Source organism: Castor canadensis, chromosome 1 (assembly GCF_047511655.1).
Source record: "Castor canadensis chromosome 1, mCasCan1.hap1v2, whole genome shotgun sequence".
Classification (NCBI taxonomy): Eukaryota; Metazoa; Chordata; class Mammalia; order Rodentia; family Castoridae; genus Castor; species Castor canadensis.
The window spans coordinates 137947263-137964491 of record NC_133386.1 but is presented as its reverse complement, the minus strand read 5'-3'; the positions used below and the strand labels follow the sequence as shown (position 1 = coordinate 137964491).

At 47.5% G+C, this 17229-nt stretch overlaps 1 protein-coding gene across 1 annotated transcript; it reads left to right on the top strand.

Moving 5' to 3' along the window:
• The first annotated feature begins 4488 nt into the window (after positions 1 to 4488).
• Positions 4489 to 17193, top strand: Dnajb13 (DnaJ heat shock protein family (Hsp40) member B13). The gene is made up of 8 exons (XM_074083335.1): positions 4489 to 4691; positions 8565 to 8668; positions 9925 to 10086; positions 13163 to 13320; positions 14251 to 14364; positions 15654 to 15767; positions 16238 to 16314; positions 16924 to 17193. The coding sequence occupies exons 1-8, from the start codon at positions 4624 to 4626 to the stop codon at positions 17075 to 17077; spliced, it is 951 nt and encodes a 316-aa protein (XP_073939436.1). The 5' UTR covers positions 4489 to 4623; the 3' UTR covers positions 17078 to 17193.
• Positions 17194 to 17229: the final 36 nt, after the last annotated feature.

The following is a 17229-nucleotide window of genomic DNA, read 5'->3' as shown; positions in this document are numbered from 1 at the left end:
ACTAGGGCTTTAACTCAGGGCCCCCATTTGCTAGGCAGGCACTCTACTGCTTGAGCCATGCTCTCAGCATCATTTTAAGGAGTGGTTTATAATAGGGTCAGATAACCAAAAGGGACACATGCCAGTGTTTGAAACCTAAGCCACAGGAGGTCCAGGAAGAACGTCTCAGAACTTTGACTAGGAAAACAGGATAGGCGGGCTGTGGCAGCACAGCCTAGCACTTGGGAGGCAGAAGCAGGAAAAGTATGAGTTGAAGACCAGCTTGCGCTGCATGGTGAGACCCTGTCTCAAAAACAAAACCAAACACAGAAGCGAAAGACCTGCGTCTAGGTGCAGCAATTGCTGGGGTAGGTCGCTGCCCATCAGGCTGAGCACCCTGCGCTGGGGATGGAGACACAGTGGGACTATGAGTTGCGGTTAGTGGCAGGCTGGCCCCAGCATTCTGGAGGCAACCTCACCAACCTAGCCTCTGGCATAACATTTGGCTGGGAGGAAGCACACCTGCTTTGTCCCTCACTTGTGCAAATGACCAGCGATGACTCTATGCAAGGAACCAACAGTAAGATGCTTGAAGAAAGTCAAAGCAAAATTGGAAGATTTTCAGTTAAGTTCCACTGGAGAGGATGGAAAGTAAAGTGAAATAGTGTTTGATCCTAAGTATTTCAACAGGTCTTCAAATTTAACTAGAAATACAACAGCTCTTTCTTGAGAGGACCACTCTTTTCAGTACCAGTTGCATCAAGCCAACCTGCCCCTAGATGGTAACTGTTACTGATCATTCTTAGAAAAAATATTATTAAATATCCTCATGCTAGGAATGAAGAAAAAAACACCTATCAAATATTTATGGGATATTTTTGTATTTCACTGTCATTTATCCATATTTTGCTTATGACAAACATTTCCATTATATCCTATTTCAGGGATTTCATACTTATAGACATTAGGTTTACTAAATACCATATCTGCCTACTTACTAAAATTATTTCCTTTACTTACAACTTTTTGGATTATGTTTTCTTGATAGCTTGTATAGATTACTGATGAATTTATAGCTGAGTGGGGGGAAGTTAGAGGAAGTGGGTCACTGGCAGTGTGGTTTTGAAGGGTATATTTTGTCCCAAGACCATTTTTCTCTTTCTGCTTCCTGGCCACCATGAGGTAAGCAACTTTGTTCCACCATGCACTTTTTATGCATATTCAGGAACACCATAGGTATTTATTATTATTGTTGTTATGCTAGTATTTGGTGGTACTGGGGCTTGAACTCAGGGCCTCAGGCTTACTAGGCCTCTGCCACTTGAGCCAAGCCTCCAGCCCAGTATTAATTTTTAAAAATTAATACAAAAGTAAAATGAATAAACATTTGGCTATATTGATGTTTTACCCCAAAAAGTTACTAGTTGCAAAATGTTATATAAAACCGAAATTTCAATGCAAATAGTAAGAACTTTAAGATGTGAACTTAATCTTTTATCAAATTAAAAACAAAGCAGGATGAGGGTAGATATGACCCAGTATACACAGCACTAATTGTCTCTGAGCTTGCACTCCAGGGCTCACTGCTCTGCTGCCGTCACGTCCATGAGTTCCTTTTCATAGCTCTCCAGAGTTGGTGTCCTGGTTGTGAGATGTAGTGACTGCTGATAGCTGCTCTGAAATCTGACCCAAACAAAAGGATGCTCCATAGTTTTGTCTACTGTGAATGGAAGGCGTCCTTATTTTCAGCAAAGCATTCTTTTCCTTTAGGGTTGAGGAGTGCATTGTGGGTAAGGAAGGACAGGACAACTACCATCTGCAGTATGGTGTGCTGGATCTTGTTTCTTGGCTTTCAGATGCCCCCTAGTGTCCTCTGGTGAGAAGTACCTCTAGCTCTCAGACCTGAAAGGCTGGCAGTAGCATCAGCTACCAATTGTACATCTGTGCCAAACCCTTACAATAGGTCAGGGTTTCTTTTTCGACATGTTTCTTTGTGTATATATTTTGTATTCCATGATTTTTCTTTTTTAAAAAATAATTTCAGCCTTTCAGAAAAGTTGCAAGAATACTACAAATGATTCCAGTACACTCATGTTCACATCTCCCAGTTGTTAACTTTTTATTTTATTTGCCTTATCATTCTCTCTATGTACACAGGTTGTAGGTTATAGGTGCTGTATATATTTTTCCTAGCTCATTTTAGAGCATTCTGTCCTATTATTTTTAAAAACTTCAGGATACATACATTTGCAACATTTGCATAAGTGCAGGACACTCTTCCAGCATCACCACAATGTGGCTATCAATGTCAATCCTGTATTTTCGTCCAGTCTTAAGACAGCATTCAAGGGCTGCCAGCTGCCCCAGCAGTGTCCTTTACAATCACTCTTTCCTCTGTGGACCAGGATCTAATCCAGGATCATATATTGCATTTATTTGCTTTCTATCTAAAGCAGGCTCAGGCTGAGCCAGGCCTTCCCCCTAACCTCTGGGTCTTAATTTTAATAACATCTTCAGATAATAAGACTAAAACAAATTGACAATAATTGTGAAAAATATTCAATCTCATCAGTAATTTAATGCAAATTAAAATGTACAAGAAAGCTTGGAAATGCAAAAAAAAAAAAAAAAAGTAATTCCATACTTTGATTTTATAAATAGGTACTTGTGGCCAAGAAATATTGTTTAAGGTTATAAAACTAGTAGCCAATGGATGGAACCTGGAAGTCGGTCTCTGACTCTACCACCTCAAGGGAGAATGTCTACATGCTGAGCTTTCCTGTAACTTCATGTGATGCTCTCCGCCAACCCTGTGGTGCAGTTGGTGCTCATAATCCCACATATGTGAAGAAACAGATGTGGAGCATTAAATAAACTTGCTTAAAGTCACATAATTGGCAAGTGAGCTCAGCAGCCTCAAGATCTGGTCACTTCTAGCCATTTAACTCACCTGAAACCTGTACTTTGTTTCTTAGCTCTGTCCTTTGGTCCACCTCCAAAAATGTGTTTCACCTACTCCAGATACATCTTAAAGGAGGCCTTTCACCTCAAATGGAGCACCTTTAAGGCAAGGCCTCCTCTGTCACAGGGTGGTTTCAGAAAGCTCAGGAAAGTTCTCAAATATCTCAGACAATAGTATCTGAAATGCCACCAGGGAACCAAGCCTATCCTTCAACAAAGATTAAAATGCAGCACCCTTCTTTTTCACGTGCTCCCACCACTATGCCATCCGCCATGATGTGACACAGCCAGGAAGACACTTGCCTGAACCAGCACCATTCTGTTTGGATTTTCTGCCTCAAAAACTGTGAGCTCAATAAACCTTTTCTGTTTATAAGTTACCCAACTTCTGGTGTTTTTTTGTATAGCAATAGAAAATGGCCTAATGTAACAACTAAGTTTAATGTTCTGTTCTGGATGAGATATTGAAAGATATTAGGTTAAAACCAGGAATCTGAATAAAATAGGGACTTTAGTTATAATGGCATATCAATATTGATTATTATTTGTGACCATGTACCACACTAATGAGAGATGCTAATAGGGAAAAATGGGTGTGGATATAAGGGAACTTTTTCCTCTTAGCTCCACAACTTTTCTTTTTTTTTTAATTTTTATTTTTTTATCATTCATATGTGCATACAATGCTTGGGTCATTTCTCCCCCCTGCCACCACCCCCTCCCTTACCACCCACTCCGCCCCCCCTCCCCCCCACCCCCTCAATACCCAGCAGAAACTATTTTGCCCTTATATCTAATTTTGTTGAAGAGAGAGTATAAGCAATAATAGGAAGGAACAAGGGTTTTTGCTAGTTGAGATACGGATAGCTATACAGGGAGTTGACTCACATTGATTTCCTGTGCATGTGTGTTACCTTCTAAGTTAATTCTTCTTGAACTAACCTTTTCTCTAGTTCCTGGTCCCCTTCTCCTATTGGCCTCAGTTGCTTTAAGGTATTTGCTTTAGTTCCTCTGCGTTGAGGGCAACAAATGCTAGCTAATTTTTTAGGTGTCTTACCTATCCTCATATCTCCCTTGTGCGCACTCGCTTTTATCTTGTTATCAAAGTCCAATCCCCTTGTTTCCACAACTTTTCTAAAAACATAAAACTATTCTAAAATTTTAAGAATTATTTTTTAAAAAGCAGCCAAATTCACTTTCTCTGAAACCTTTTTTTTTTTTTTTTCCTTGGCGAGACTGGGTTTTGAACTTTGGGCTTTGGGCTTAAAAGGCAGGCACTGTACCGCTTGAGTCACACTTCCCATCCATTTTGATCTGATTATTTTGGGGATATGGTCTTGAGAACTATTTACCTGGACTGGCCTTGAACTGTGGTTCTTCCAATCTCAGCTTCCCAAGTAGCTAAGATTACAAGTGTGAGCCACTGGCACCTGGCTATGAAAACTTTTAGTTGCATTCCTTAAGTTTAATACAAAATTGGCTCTGTGGGTTGCCAGCTTCTGAGTTGAGTGGCATAAAAGCTCAGAGAACCAGCCCCAGTTCTCCCCAGCCCCTTTTTATTCCACTTTTATGAGAGCTAAGAGGAGGCTTGCTTAAGAAGGGAGGACTACAACTCCCAGAGTGCCCTGTGTGGTTGTCAGGAGCAACCAAGGACTAACAGCCCTCACCCAGTGCCAGCCAGCCATGGGCCAGGATTACTACTCTGTGCTCCAGATCACTCGCAATTCAGAAGATGCCCAGATCAAGAAGGCGTAAGTTGGGTGGAAGGGAGACTTGGGGGATGTGCTGGGACAGCCCCACCCACATCCCATCTGAAACCAGCTTTCCTGCACAGCTCAGGGCAGGCAAGATGAACTTTGCTCCTTCTAGAATTTCTTTTCCACCTTATCCTGGCTTTTAATTGAGTCAGGGCACAGGTTGGAAATTCAGACACTTTAGCTCCTCAGTCGGTTCCCAACACTTTATGCTCAGTGTCCTGTCGCCTCTCCTGGTTGCCTTGGTTTTCCTAGAAATGAAATGAGGACAAAGGACCCATATGAACCTTAGCCTGAGTCTTATGGAGAATGACAGGATTGTGAAATCAATCCATCTGCCAAGAGTGACCTGGCAGACAGATGTGTCACAGATCCCATTCCGGTCATCATATGGGTTTTGGTCATTGACTAAACTTCATCTCTGAATAACTCTTATCAAGTCTTGGGGACTTTGTGATCTACTGTTAAGAAAGTCTAGGTTGGGAGTCAGCATGTGTTTTTGGAAAAAAATTTTTGTTTGATATTTTTTATCTTTGTTTTTCTTTGAAAAAAATTTGACAAATATGTATTGAGCACTTGGCCATATAGGTTAGGTGCAGCAGAAGCAGTTGGAGATATAACTAAGTCAGACAGGTATGTCCTCTTCCCTCAAGCAGCTTAATTTGTTGGTGAGTACAGATGTTGATTAAGTGACAGAAGAGTACCTGGTGCTGTGTAAGCTTATATTGGAAGGAAAGAGACTTCTTAGGAGGCATCCTGGTAATTAAAGCAAAAGACGAAGGGGGTGGAGTGGGTGGTAAGGGAGGGGGTGGGGGCAGGGGGGAGAAATAAACCAAGCCTTGTATGCACATATGAATAATAAAAGAAAAATGAAAAAAGAAAAAAAAAATAAAAAAGCAAAAGACGAGTTTTGAAGGAGGACGAAGCCTCTCTGGTGGGCTGGAGGGAGGGAAGAATATGAACTTGACAATTATTTAGATTGCTGGACGGCAAAGAAAAAAGGAAGAATCTAGGCCAAGTCAATTGAGGTTGAGTTGTATACTAGCTATATTTATTGGATGTATAGTGCTACTCTGAGAACTTTCCATCATTGCTTCGATTAATCCTCACATAACCGATATCATTGCTATCCCAAGACCATACACATGGTACATGGCTGAGCCATGGCACAGCCGCGTTAACATTCTCACTAACATGCTGTCCTTGGGCTTATCCCTGGGATTGAAAACGGGATTGAAGCAGGGCAAGTGGAGACAGTTTACAGTGTGGCTGAAGAAGCAAGACACAGACTTGTCACACAATTTGAGAACAATTCAGGGAGTGGATGATGTCACCTTCTGTCAAGAGAAAGGTTACCAGGAGGAAGAGCATTGGAAACCCCAGGTCTGAATCCAGGTTCTCCTACCTGCTTGCTGTGCAACATGGGAAAATCACTTAACCTCTCTGAAACCTCAGTTTCACATCTTTAAAAAAAAATGGGGGAGGTAGTTGTTGTGGTATTGAAATAGGATTTGATGAGACAATGTGTGGGAAAGTGTCCACATGTCATTTGCCTACAAAACCATGTCTTATAAAGAGTGGCTAAAGCAACTGTGTATGTTTCAAACAACAGCTCTCTCTTCTTGTACCAACTTTTAAGGCACACTCATGTATGACACACTCTCTCATGAGAGCACCTTGATTTTGACCAAAAGAAAATCCAAACCAGCCAGATGCCAGTGGCTCACTCCTATAATCCTAGCTACTCAGGAGGCAGAGATCAGGAGGATCACAGTTTGAAGCCAGCCCTGGGCAAATAGTTCAAGAGACCCTATCTCAAAAAAAATGCTTCACAAAAAAGGGCTGGTGGAGTGACTTGAGTGGTTGAGCACCTGCCTAGCAAGTGTGAAGCCCTGAGTTCAATCCCAGTGCCACCAAGAAAAAAAAAAAGAAAAACCAAACCAACAAAAAATGCTGAACTTACATAAGGAAGAAAAGCATCACTCATTTACTCTTGGGTTGTCACTTCACCCCCTTCTCTCTCACTGAGGAAAGCAGGTGAACAGAAGAGATGGTACTGCCAACAGAGAAGTGGGGGCTTCTTGAGTGTTAAAGCAAGACAGAGGATTGCATGCTGAAGACAGGTGAAGGCGGGAAGGGTTTTGGGGGAGAGTCATGTGGTCAGAGTATTTTAGAAGCATTAGAGAGAGAGAGAGAGAGAGAGATCACACCTGATGGCCACATGCAAACAGATTGAAGATAATCTCGAAACCACTCAAATGTCTATGAAAAGCTCACTTGGGAGGCAGAGGCAGGATTGAAAGTTTGAGAGATAGGGTAAGATCCTGTCTCCAAAAATTCTTCTCCAACATTGTTACTTCTGCTCATCAGCGGAGTTTACTCGCAAATCTCCTCCTAACTAACTGTGACATTTGAGAAGGGCTGTCTTTGCAGTCCCTGGGTGGCTGTGACAACTGTCTTCAAGTCTCTGAAGGTAGGCACGGAAGATCTCTCTGTAAGTCCCCCAAGGGCAAAGCCAGGACCCTTGTGGATGGAAGGAGAGTAGCAGTCAGCAGACCCAGCTGAATAACAGGAAGCACTGGCTCAAAGTCAGCAAGATGCGTGGCCTGGCAAGGTAGTGACCCATGTTGTTCATTTACCCATTGCTGCTCAGTGTTAGACACTGGAGACAGGCAGAACTGAGCACACCTCCAGGACTTGGCCATCTAGTGGGAGGAATGAGGGATGACTGATCAGTAGACACCTATGCTAGAGTGAGAGCTGGGGCCGTAGTCAGGGGAGGCACCCTGGAGGAGTTGCCTCTGTGAGGAATGTTAAAGGATGAATTAACAGTTGCTAGAGAAGCCGGGTGCTGGTGGCTCACGCCATCCTAGCTACTCAGGAGGCAGAAATCAGGAAGATCGCAGTTCAAAGCCAGCCTGGGCAAATAGTTCGCGAGACCCTATCTTGAAAAAATTCATCACAAAAATAGGGCTGGTTGAATGGCTCAAGGTGAAGGCTTTGAATTCAAACCCCAGTACCACAAAGTAAAAAAATAAATAAAAAATAAGGAGTTGTTAGAGGGCTGGTAGAGTGGCTCGAGTGAGGCCTAGCAAGCGTGAGGCCTTGAGTTCAAACCCCATCACTGCCCAAAAAAAAAAAAAAAGGGTGCCAGGAGGAGCCAGGAGGGGCTGCAAAGGAGCAAATGTTACAGGAAGGTGGACTGGATGGGTCAGGTCCCCGAGCCAGGTTCTACTTAATACAGGAGACATGGTCCTGCAATGGCTGTATGATAGAGAGGCAGGAACAGAACACTTAGAAGGAAAAGCTGACATGACTTAGTGACTGATGGGATGGGGTGGAGGGAACAAAGAAATTGGAGTTAAAGATAATGCTCCAATTTCTGGCTGCCATCCTGGGGCAGGGGGATGGGGGGAATGGAGGAACAAGCTCCTATTAGACCTCCTTAATTCAGAAGTCTGGGGCTTGGGGAAGGGATCTGGTTTGAGACAGTCGTCAGCCATGTGAAGAGATGAGCTCGGCCTGGAAGACTGTGTGGAGGAAGAGAGGCACTCTGGGGGCATCCTTTAAGTTGTTTTCCACAGGTATTTTGCCACAGTGACGAAAAGCTGACTACCACAGAGGTGTCCTGTGTCTCACAGAATCCTGTCACACGTAGGCGGTGGCTAGGCCATGTGGAGGAAGGGTAGCCTCACAGTAAAGGCCCAGGATCAGCTGCTACCCCACCCCGGCACCAGGCTCTCTTCAGGGAGATCTGAGCAGTGCACCTTGGTGACTACCACAGCCTGTGTTTATAGCTGAGCAGTGGACAACAGTGCCCCCTCAGAAGCAGGCCAGCGGCGATGACTGGCATTGACCTTCCTCCTGCAGGTACCGCAAACTCGCCCTTAAGAACCACCCGCTGAAGTCAGCTGAGCCATCTTCAGCAGAGATATTCAGGCAAATAGCAGAGGCCTACGACGTGCTGAGTGACCGTGAGTGATGGTGGGGCTGAGCATGAGTTACTTCAGGGCTGACTGTCACCCACCCCTCCACTAAGATCATTCCTGAAGTCTCTAGATCGTTGGGTTTTCTGAGGGGGACCAGGAGAGAGCATGCATCCATCTTCACTGCCCAGAATGTAAACAAACTGAGAAACCACAGAGTAAAGAGTGGCCTTTCCCAGGGGCCATAACTAAGGTGAGGTTAGGCTCACCTAACCCTGCCAGGCTCACCTTGCCAGGGCTGTGCAGGAACGGGATACATTCCCCGTGTCCCCTGCTCCCTGCATGCATGAAACCTCTGAAGGAGCAGGGAGTGATGCTGGCCATGGAGGGAAAAGCAGCTGAGGCTGAGCTGGAAGGCCCCCGAATCCTCTCCAGACTGACTGAGCAGCTATGCCTCCATGTCCCCAGGGTCAGCAGGAGCATAGAGGGCCAGAAAGCAGGCTAGAGTCACTAGGAGCCCTCTGTCCTCTGGAGACCAGATGTGTGGGGCAAGTGGGATTCACCACCCAACACTGGACAATGCACTGGTGCTTCCCTGAGGGCTTGCTCTGGAGACTGCAACTGTGGACCCTGGGCAGAATGAAGGCTAGGAGGACTTCAGCCTCGTGTTTTCAGACATCACAGTCCTCAAAACTCTAGAATTTGCAGGCTTTAGAATTCTGAGATTCTAAAACATCAAGATCTTAAGATTCATTATTTTACCCCCCCGGTTCTGGGGTTTGAACTCAGGGCCTTCACCTTGAATCACTTAACCAGCCCTTTTTGTGATGGGTTTTTCAAGATAGGGTCTTGCTAACTATTTTCCCTGGCTGACTTTGAACTGAGATCCTCCTGATATCTGGCTCCCGAGTAGCTAGGATTACAGGTGTGAGCCACCAGCACTAGGATAAGATCCTAGGATTCTAAGACAAGAATCCTTATCCACAGATAAGACAGTAGCTGTGAGGACTGAGGCTGACCTGACCCTTAGTCTCTCTGTTTCTCTTCCAACGCCACCTACCCCCAGAAAGTCTGCTTTTGCATCTCTTTTCTGGGCAATAGAGCTCATCCCCAGCTAGGTTCACACAGAATGAAGTCACACCCCTGACTTCTAGAATCTCATTCCAGAGACCACCAGGCAGCAGGCACTTGGGAGATGGGACTGTGTTTGCCCCATCCCTTTCCCCATGCTCCCAGTCCCCAGCCCCTCCATCTTTCTTAGCCCCCAAGACTGGACCCCACCTCAAGGTCACACGTTTTCACAGCTGTGAAGAGAGCCATCTATGACAAGTTCGGAGAGGAGGGCCTGAAGGGTGGGATTCCTCTGGAGTTTGGATCCCAGACCCCGTGGACAACTGGCTACGTGTTCCACGGCAACCCTGAAAAGGTGTTCCACGAGTTCTTCGGGGGAGACAATCCCTTCAGCGGTAAAGATACGCTCAGCCCCTCGCCTCACGGGGAAGCACACAGCTGTAACACATTCTTTTCTTAGAGTAAGAGTAGTGTTGTTTCTTACTTTAAGAAATATGCACAATGAAGGAGCAGAGAGTGATGCTCCTCTCTGTTTAATAAAACATATACACTTTTTTATTTAAAAAAACGGTTAAACAATTTATGGGAAAATAAATTAATTCCATCTCTCCACTTCCTTCTCCAGAAGCAGCCCCTCACTGTTAACAGTCTACATATCCTTCCAGAAGTTTTCTGTGCCTTGGTGGGCATATGTTTATTTTTGCATAAGCCCTTTCTTTTCTTTTTCTTTTTTCTCTTTTTTTTTTTGGCAGTATTGGGGTTTGAATTCAGGGCTTCACGCTTGCTAGGTGGGCAGGCAGGTGCTCTATTACTTGAGCCATGCCCCCAACCCTCTTTGCTTTGGTTATTTTTTAAATAGGGTCTCACATTTTTGCCCTGGACAGTGCTCCTCCTACCTATGTCTCTGGCTTGAGATTGCAGATGCACACTACCATGCCCAGCTTATTTGTTGGGATGGGGTCTCACTAAACTTTTTGCTTGAGCTGGCCTTGAACTGTGATCCTCCATTTCTCCAAATTGCACAGCAGGAAGATTCACAGAAGGAGAATGGGATGGATGCTGAGGGGGAAATTAGAATCCATTGTTAATTACTGGCGTATTGGTGGCTCATTTAGTATCTTTCCAGTCTTTTGCTAACAATGACTATATGGGAAGGTGCCCCTTGTCTCTTTTGAAACAATTCCCTAACATGCTTGTTTCCCTCCAAGTCTGATTGACCTGAGTGTCCAACCCCCAACCAGCATCTGGCAAGAGCAAGTGGATGGGGAGGCGGTGGGTGAAAGCATAGAAGGAAGGACAGATGGACAGAGGCAGGACAGATGAATGGATGAGTGGATGGAGGAGTGAACAGGTTGAGCACATGAGTAGGTAGTCGGTGCATAGGTGGGTAAATGGTGATCATGATCCCAGATTCTACACAAACTGACCAAGAGTTCATTTCAGAGGCTTAGCATTTTTTTTATGTGGTATTTGAACCCAGGGCCTCGAACACTCTAAGCATGTGCTCTAACCACTGAGATACACCCCCACCTTCTCAGAACCATCTTGCAAAGACAACCTTTGAGATTTAGATTCCTGATTCCAGAAAAGTCTAGATTTTCACTGCCTGTCAGTTCTCCTACACCCCACTTCTTCCTGCTACACTACAGCCTTTCTGCATTTCTCCTCTTCTCCATTTAGTAAGTGGCCTGCAGCCCTCCCCTAGAGACCTCACTCACTGCACTGATCTCCCATGTCTGCCAGAGGAAGCTGAGTTTATAAACTACACGTGAGACTGGAAACTGGACAAAGCAAGGGACTTGGAGGCAGAAGGTCCAGTTCAAATCCAGGCACTGCCCTGTAGGAGCTGTGTGAGTCCAGGCACATTTGCTCATCTCCCTGAAGCCTCAGCTTCCTTCCCATTAAATGGCCATGATAATCACGCCTCAAGGGTCATTGTCAAATGAGATGGTGTTTACAAAAATGGACTCTGCAGTCAGAAAATGCTGTATATCTCGGGCCTATCTCTCCTGGGGCAGGCACATGGGAAAAAAGAGGCTCAAAGGAGCCAAGTGAGGCAGGGAAGGCCAGCCTCTGGGTTTGGGGTCCCCGAGGCAGTGCCCAGGGGCTATATTGCTACAGTGCTCTGCTCCAGGAGTTGGCAGGTCCCTTTTCACTGCAGGGTTGAGGGGCTGGGCTTGGCATGTCTACTACCTGGCACACCACAGATGCCTCATGAACAAATGAATTCAGTAATGCAAGAAGAGGGCCAAGCAATTCGCAGGCCTCTTGATAACCATCACATCTTACTGGGACACTGTGTGAAGTCACCTGACCCTCCTCACCTAAGGTCATTTCACCATTCTAGTCTATGAAGTTCACCCCATGGCATTAACTGTGAAAGACGAGGTACGTAACAGTGACCCCCAGCTCTACAGTGTATGAAGGGCTCCACATCCAGCAATATAGCAAAAGTGGCCAAGGACACAGGGTCTGAGGTCAAATTGTCCTGTGTTGCTGGTCCCAAGGACCATGAGCAATTTGTTTAGCCTCTCTGGACAAATGAAATAAGAAGAAAATTGCTGGCCAGGGAGGAAGAGATCAGGAACATAGAGGTTCGAAGCCAGCCCAGGCAAATAGTCCTTGAGACCCCATCTCAAAAAAACCCATCACAAAAAAGGGCTGGTGGAGTGATTCAAGGTGCAAGCCCTGAGTTCAGGCCCCAGTGCCGCCAAAAAAAAAAGAAAGTGCTGAACACAGTACCTGATCTATAGCCTGGCCTTGAATTCACTATCCTCTTATTTCAGTCTCCTGAGAGCTGGGATTACAGTTATGCATTGCCACACCTGATTTCTTTATCATCTTAACAGTGGAGGGCAGGTCAGCTGTTATTACTCCATCCCATGGACCCGGAAACCAAAGCCTGAAAGACCGCACAGTACTCAGAACAGAGCCAGGATGAGGTTTCCTCTGTACTCGGGGACAGAGGAGCTATGGACGGAGCTCTGGGTATGGCAGATGATGTTGAGGAAGGACGAGCCTGGGTATACTGATGACTTCTACATTTGTCATGGACCAGCCCCTTTCCTCTTCAGATCAGCTGAGAACTTAATAGAAACTTGAGGCTGCGGTCCTTAGGGGTCTTGGGCTGGGCTGGGCTGAGGTGCAATGGAGCTCGAAGGAAGTTTTTCTGGTGCTACCAGTCTCAGGCAGAGAGAGAATAAGGGTACGCCGTTCTCTGAGACAGCTGGAGGAGAGGGCACGTTGTGGGGAAAAGGATCAAGTAGAGGTGAAATGGGGATCTGGCAAGGGTTGATCACCCCTGATCTGGACTTGAGCACAGCTTCTTGCCTCTGAGTTCAAGAGGGGATGAGGTGTCAGGGGTTACAACCGGGGCACTGAAGAGGTTTGGAGGAAACACGGATGGGGACTGGTGTGTGTGTGTGAATCTTTGGATAGAATTTCTCTTACTCCTTTCCCTACCTCCTGTAGAATTTTTTGATGCAGAAGGAAGCGATGTGGATTTGAATTTTGGGGGGCTCCGGGGCCGAGGGGTCAAGAAGCAGGACCCCCCAATTGAACGGGACCTCTACTTGTCTCTGGAGGACTTATTCTTTGGCTGCACCAAAAAAATTAAGATCTCCCGAAGGGTGAGTAGGTGGCTCGCTCCTCCTGGGAGCCACCCTCTTTCCCCAGACCTCCCTGTCTGACCCCAGCTGAAGGACTCGGGGAGGGTCTCTGATGGAACCATGGGATCCTGCATAGAGAAAGTTAGGATCTCAGAATTCTGGAGTCTGGAGTTTGGAGGGGAAAATTGAGAGAATTAGCCCATTTTGTTCCCCTAGTGCAGAAGTGCGCTCTGCAGCCTCCTACTGGCACAAGATCCCTTCCTCTCTCCAGCCCCACCCTGTGGGGACTGGGAGGTGTCTGCGTGGACTTGGTCTCCTGTGACTTCTGCTCTCTGGGCATTTCCAGGCCACACCTCAGGATCTCACCAGGGTGTGTGCCTTTTGGGACAGAGGAGCAGTGTGGGTCTGGAGTGTGGGCTGGGAGACAGTCCCCAAGGTGACAGTGAAAGAAGACTCTCATGTGTCCCAGAGTTTAGGCCTTGGCTTGACGTTGTCCCATGGCCCAGCCCTCTGCCTGGCCTCTCATCTTTGCCAACAGAGGAGATGCCAACTGTGGCCACACGCTCCACAGGGGGCACCCACATGGGCACCTGTGATTCGGAGGTGGAGGGACAACAGGATGGGGACGGCTTTGAGGTTCACACATGTTGCTATCTACGTTCTTTCTTCCACTGGATTAAGAGACTTGCCCGAGGCACAGGGCCAGGCCTCTGGGATTTGGAAAGAGAAACGGAATCTATTTTCGCTGTGCATCTGTTAGTGCCCAGGGCTGGAGTTATGGGGTTGTGTTGGTGTCTCAGGTCCCAGTGACCTGCCCTGCTACCCTAGAGTCACAATTTCTTCCTTCCAGTGGCAACAGAATGGGAGCGGGAATGGCTTGGGGCACGTCCCCTACTGCTAAAGGATTTAAAGGGAGCTCGTGGAAACCACCTTTCTTCCATCCGGCTACAGGTGCTAAACGAGGACAGGTACTCCTCTACCATCAAGGACAAGATCCTGACAATTGACGTGAGGCCCGGTTGGAGGCAGGGCACGCGTATCACCTTTGAGAAGGAAGGAGACCAGGTTAGAGAGAGGGAAACTGGCGAGGTCAGTCATGAGGCTCAGTGGTGGGAAGACAGAGGGGAAAGGAGAGAATGCTATTTCCTGTCCCTGTGAACCCTGATCTGGCAATGTGAGATGGTTCCTAATGTGCCTTCCCTGGGATGGAGCCCCTCAGTGCCTCTGTGAGTGGGCAGCTCAGGGATTACCCCCATTTCACAGAGTGGGAAACTGAGGCCCAGAGACAGAAGAGACTTGCCCAAGACAAGAAGACAAGAGCTGAAAGGAGACTCCAGTCTCACCTCTGGTGCTTGTCCTCATTTTCTTCAGGGTCCTCTGAATACTGCTCAACATACTTAAAATAAGTATTTTAAATGAAATACTTATTTAAATAAAAATATACAACTATTGTCCTAGTGATGCTGAGTCCGTAGGGCTGAGAAGAGGCAGAGGCAGAGGCAGAGTGGTGAAGTATCACAGCTGAGAAAGACTAAATCCTCTACCCACACTTGCCTTCTTCTCATCTATAAAACATCTACTTCCAAAGCTGGGCACAATGGTGCATGCCTGGAGTTCCAGCTACTTGGGAGGCTGAGATTGGGAGGATCAAGGTTCAAGGCCAGCCCAGGGAAATAGTTTGCAAGGTCCTGTCTCCAAAATAACCAGAGCAAAATGGACTGGAGGTGTAGCTCAAGCAGTAGCATACCTGCTTTGGGAGTGTGAAGCCCTGAGTCAAACCCCAGTTCTACCAAAAAATCAACTCAAAACAGCCAAACAAAAACAAAACACCCTTCATGACCCAGCCCCAGTGTCCCCACTCTGAGCCCAGACCTGGGTCAGCAGCAATTCAGAGCCTCACCTCTGGGCTTCCCTTATCCCAGCCTGAGCTTGCTGAACAATCGCTGCAGATCTATTTCCCCAATTCAACTTGGAGCCTGCTGGGGAGAGGGGCTGGTTTCATTCCTCTGTCCCCAGTGCCCAGAAGACACCTCAGCACTTTTGCTGACTTGGTGAAGCTCGACTGAGTGTTGTCCCTCCAGACTTACTAGCAGGACAGAGACTTGCGGGGGAAGCCCCTCCCCCGCCACGTTCATCTACTGGGCATGCTCAGTAGAGAGTTACCGCTTGGTGGGGACTCATCCCGTTATGCTCTCAGGGCAGGGACTCTGTGCCACACTGAAATGGCCCTTCCAGAAGAACTTGTTCCAATCTCCCCATTGAACAGAAGACATGGAGACAAATAGAGGCAGGAACTTGGTCAAGGTCGCACAGGCAACTAGTCCTTGTCACCTCTCTTGGCCTCCCCCGCCTAGGGCCCCAACATCATCCCTGCTGACATCATCTTCATCGTAAAGGAGAAATTACACCCTCGCTTTCGCAGAGAGAATGACAACCTCTTCTTCATAAACTCCATTCCTTTGGGCAAGGTGAGTGGGCACAGGTCAGGAGCAGGGCGTGGGGGCCCAAGCCTGAGCCACCTGCACTGCCCTAGCCTTGGGCTCCCCTTTCCCAGTCACTCCCCGTGTCATACTCCATCTCCCCCACTCCCGGTTTGGTCCTGTGTACTGGATCTGTGCAGCAGTCTCTCCTGCCCCCTTCTGCTCTTCTCAGGGATCTTTCCATGCAAGCCCTGACTGCCACCTTCAGCTGTTTCAGCATCTCCAGCAGCATTCAAGGACCTCCTTCAAGGGTCCTGCCAGTCCCTGCCTTGCACTCCAGTGCCCTTGTGTGGCTGAGCATCCCTGCCCAGCGGGCTGTTTCCACACCTTATTCTCTGTTCCTGCCGGGCTTCTGAACCCAGCTGAGGATGTGGCCGGCAAACAGGCTCATAGCTACCTTCTAATAAGGTGGCCATGTTGACCCTCCCCACACCCATCTTCAATCCTAACCTCCCCAGGCGCTCACCTGCTGCACCGTGGAGGTGAAGACCCTAGATGACCGTCTGCTCAACATCCCCATCAATGACATCATCCAGTGAGTCCACCTACCCGGGCTGTAGTAGCCCCCGAACTAACCTAAGATTTAGACGGAGGTGTCAATCATGTACAGTTGTGCAGGCTGTACCCAACACCAGGGTCCCCTGCTGAGAGGTGAGAGGAAAGGGAAATCATCCCACTCTCTGGCCAAGATGTGGGCTGCATCACCTGGAAAAGGAGCACCTTTTTCTAATTTGCATGAAGCCCTGATAGAAGCTAGAGGCCCCCAGTGTTGGGCAATCCCTATGTATCCCCAAAACTTCTCTTAGAGTCCTGAGTTGCCTCCCGTAAGTTTTTCTGAGAAAGGCCCTCTGTGTGGGAAGGTTGCTCAGCACCTCCACCCATACCCCGGGGTCCGCCCTGTTTCCCAGATCTAAAGCAAGATTCCTGGGTCTTCCAGCAGAAACTCAGCGTGAGCAAGGTTTTCTGGGAGCACACTGTTTCGAACAAGCCAGTCTCCCTTCCCCCCACCCCCCCAGTTCTGCTAATGAGAGCTGGCCCACAGTGGCAGCTCTGGGACCCCACAGGGCCTGCTCCCGTGGTTATGTGAGCCAGGGTGGGCTCTGGGGTGTTCTCTAAGCTCCCTTCTTTCATCCTCCTGTCTCAGTCCCAAGTACTTCAAGAAGGTGCCAGGTGAGGGGATGCCACGGCCAGAGGACCCCACCAAGAAGGGGGACCTGTTCATCTTCTTCGATATCCAGTTCCCCACCCGCCTCACGCCGCAGAAGAAGCAGATGCTGCGCCAGGCATTGCTGACCTAACTCTGGGGGCTGTGGCTGGGCCCCACCCACCCCGTCCACGCCACCCTACAGCCCTGCAGATGTGACGTCAGGGTGGAGTGGTGTGGGACCTCTGGCTGACGCAATAAAGATTTATTTCTTATCCTCCGCCCGTGTCCTGGAGAGGAATGGTC

What these genes read in the sequence shown, in the direction of transcription:
- Dnajb13 (XM_074083335.1), top strand. Translation starts at nt 4,624, where the DNA reads ATGGGCCAGGATTACTACTCTGTGCTCCAGATCACTCGCAATTCAGAA. An exon ending in GATGCCCAGATCAAGAAGGC is followed by an intron (nt 4,692 to 8,564) that starts GTAAGTTGGGTG and finishes TTCCTCCTGCAG; the next exon opens with GTACCGCAAACTCGCCCTTA. An exon ending in ACTCCATTCCTTTGGGCAAG is followed by an intron (nt 15,768 to 16,237) that starts GTGAGTGGGCAC and finishes TAACCTCCCCAG; the next exon opens with GCGCTCACCTGCTGCACCGT.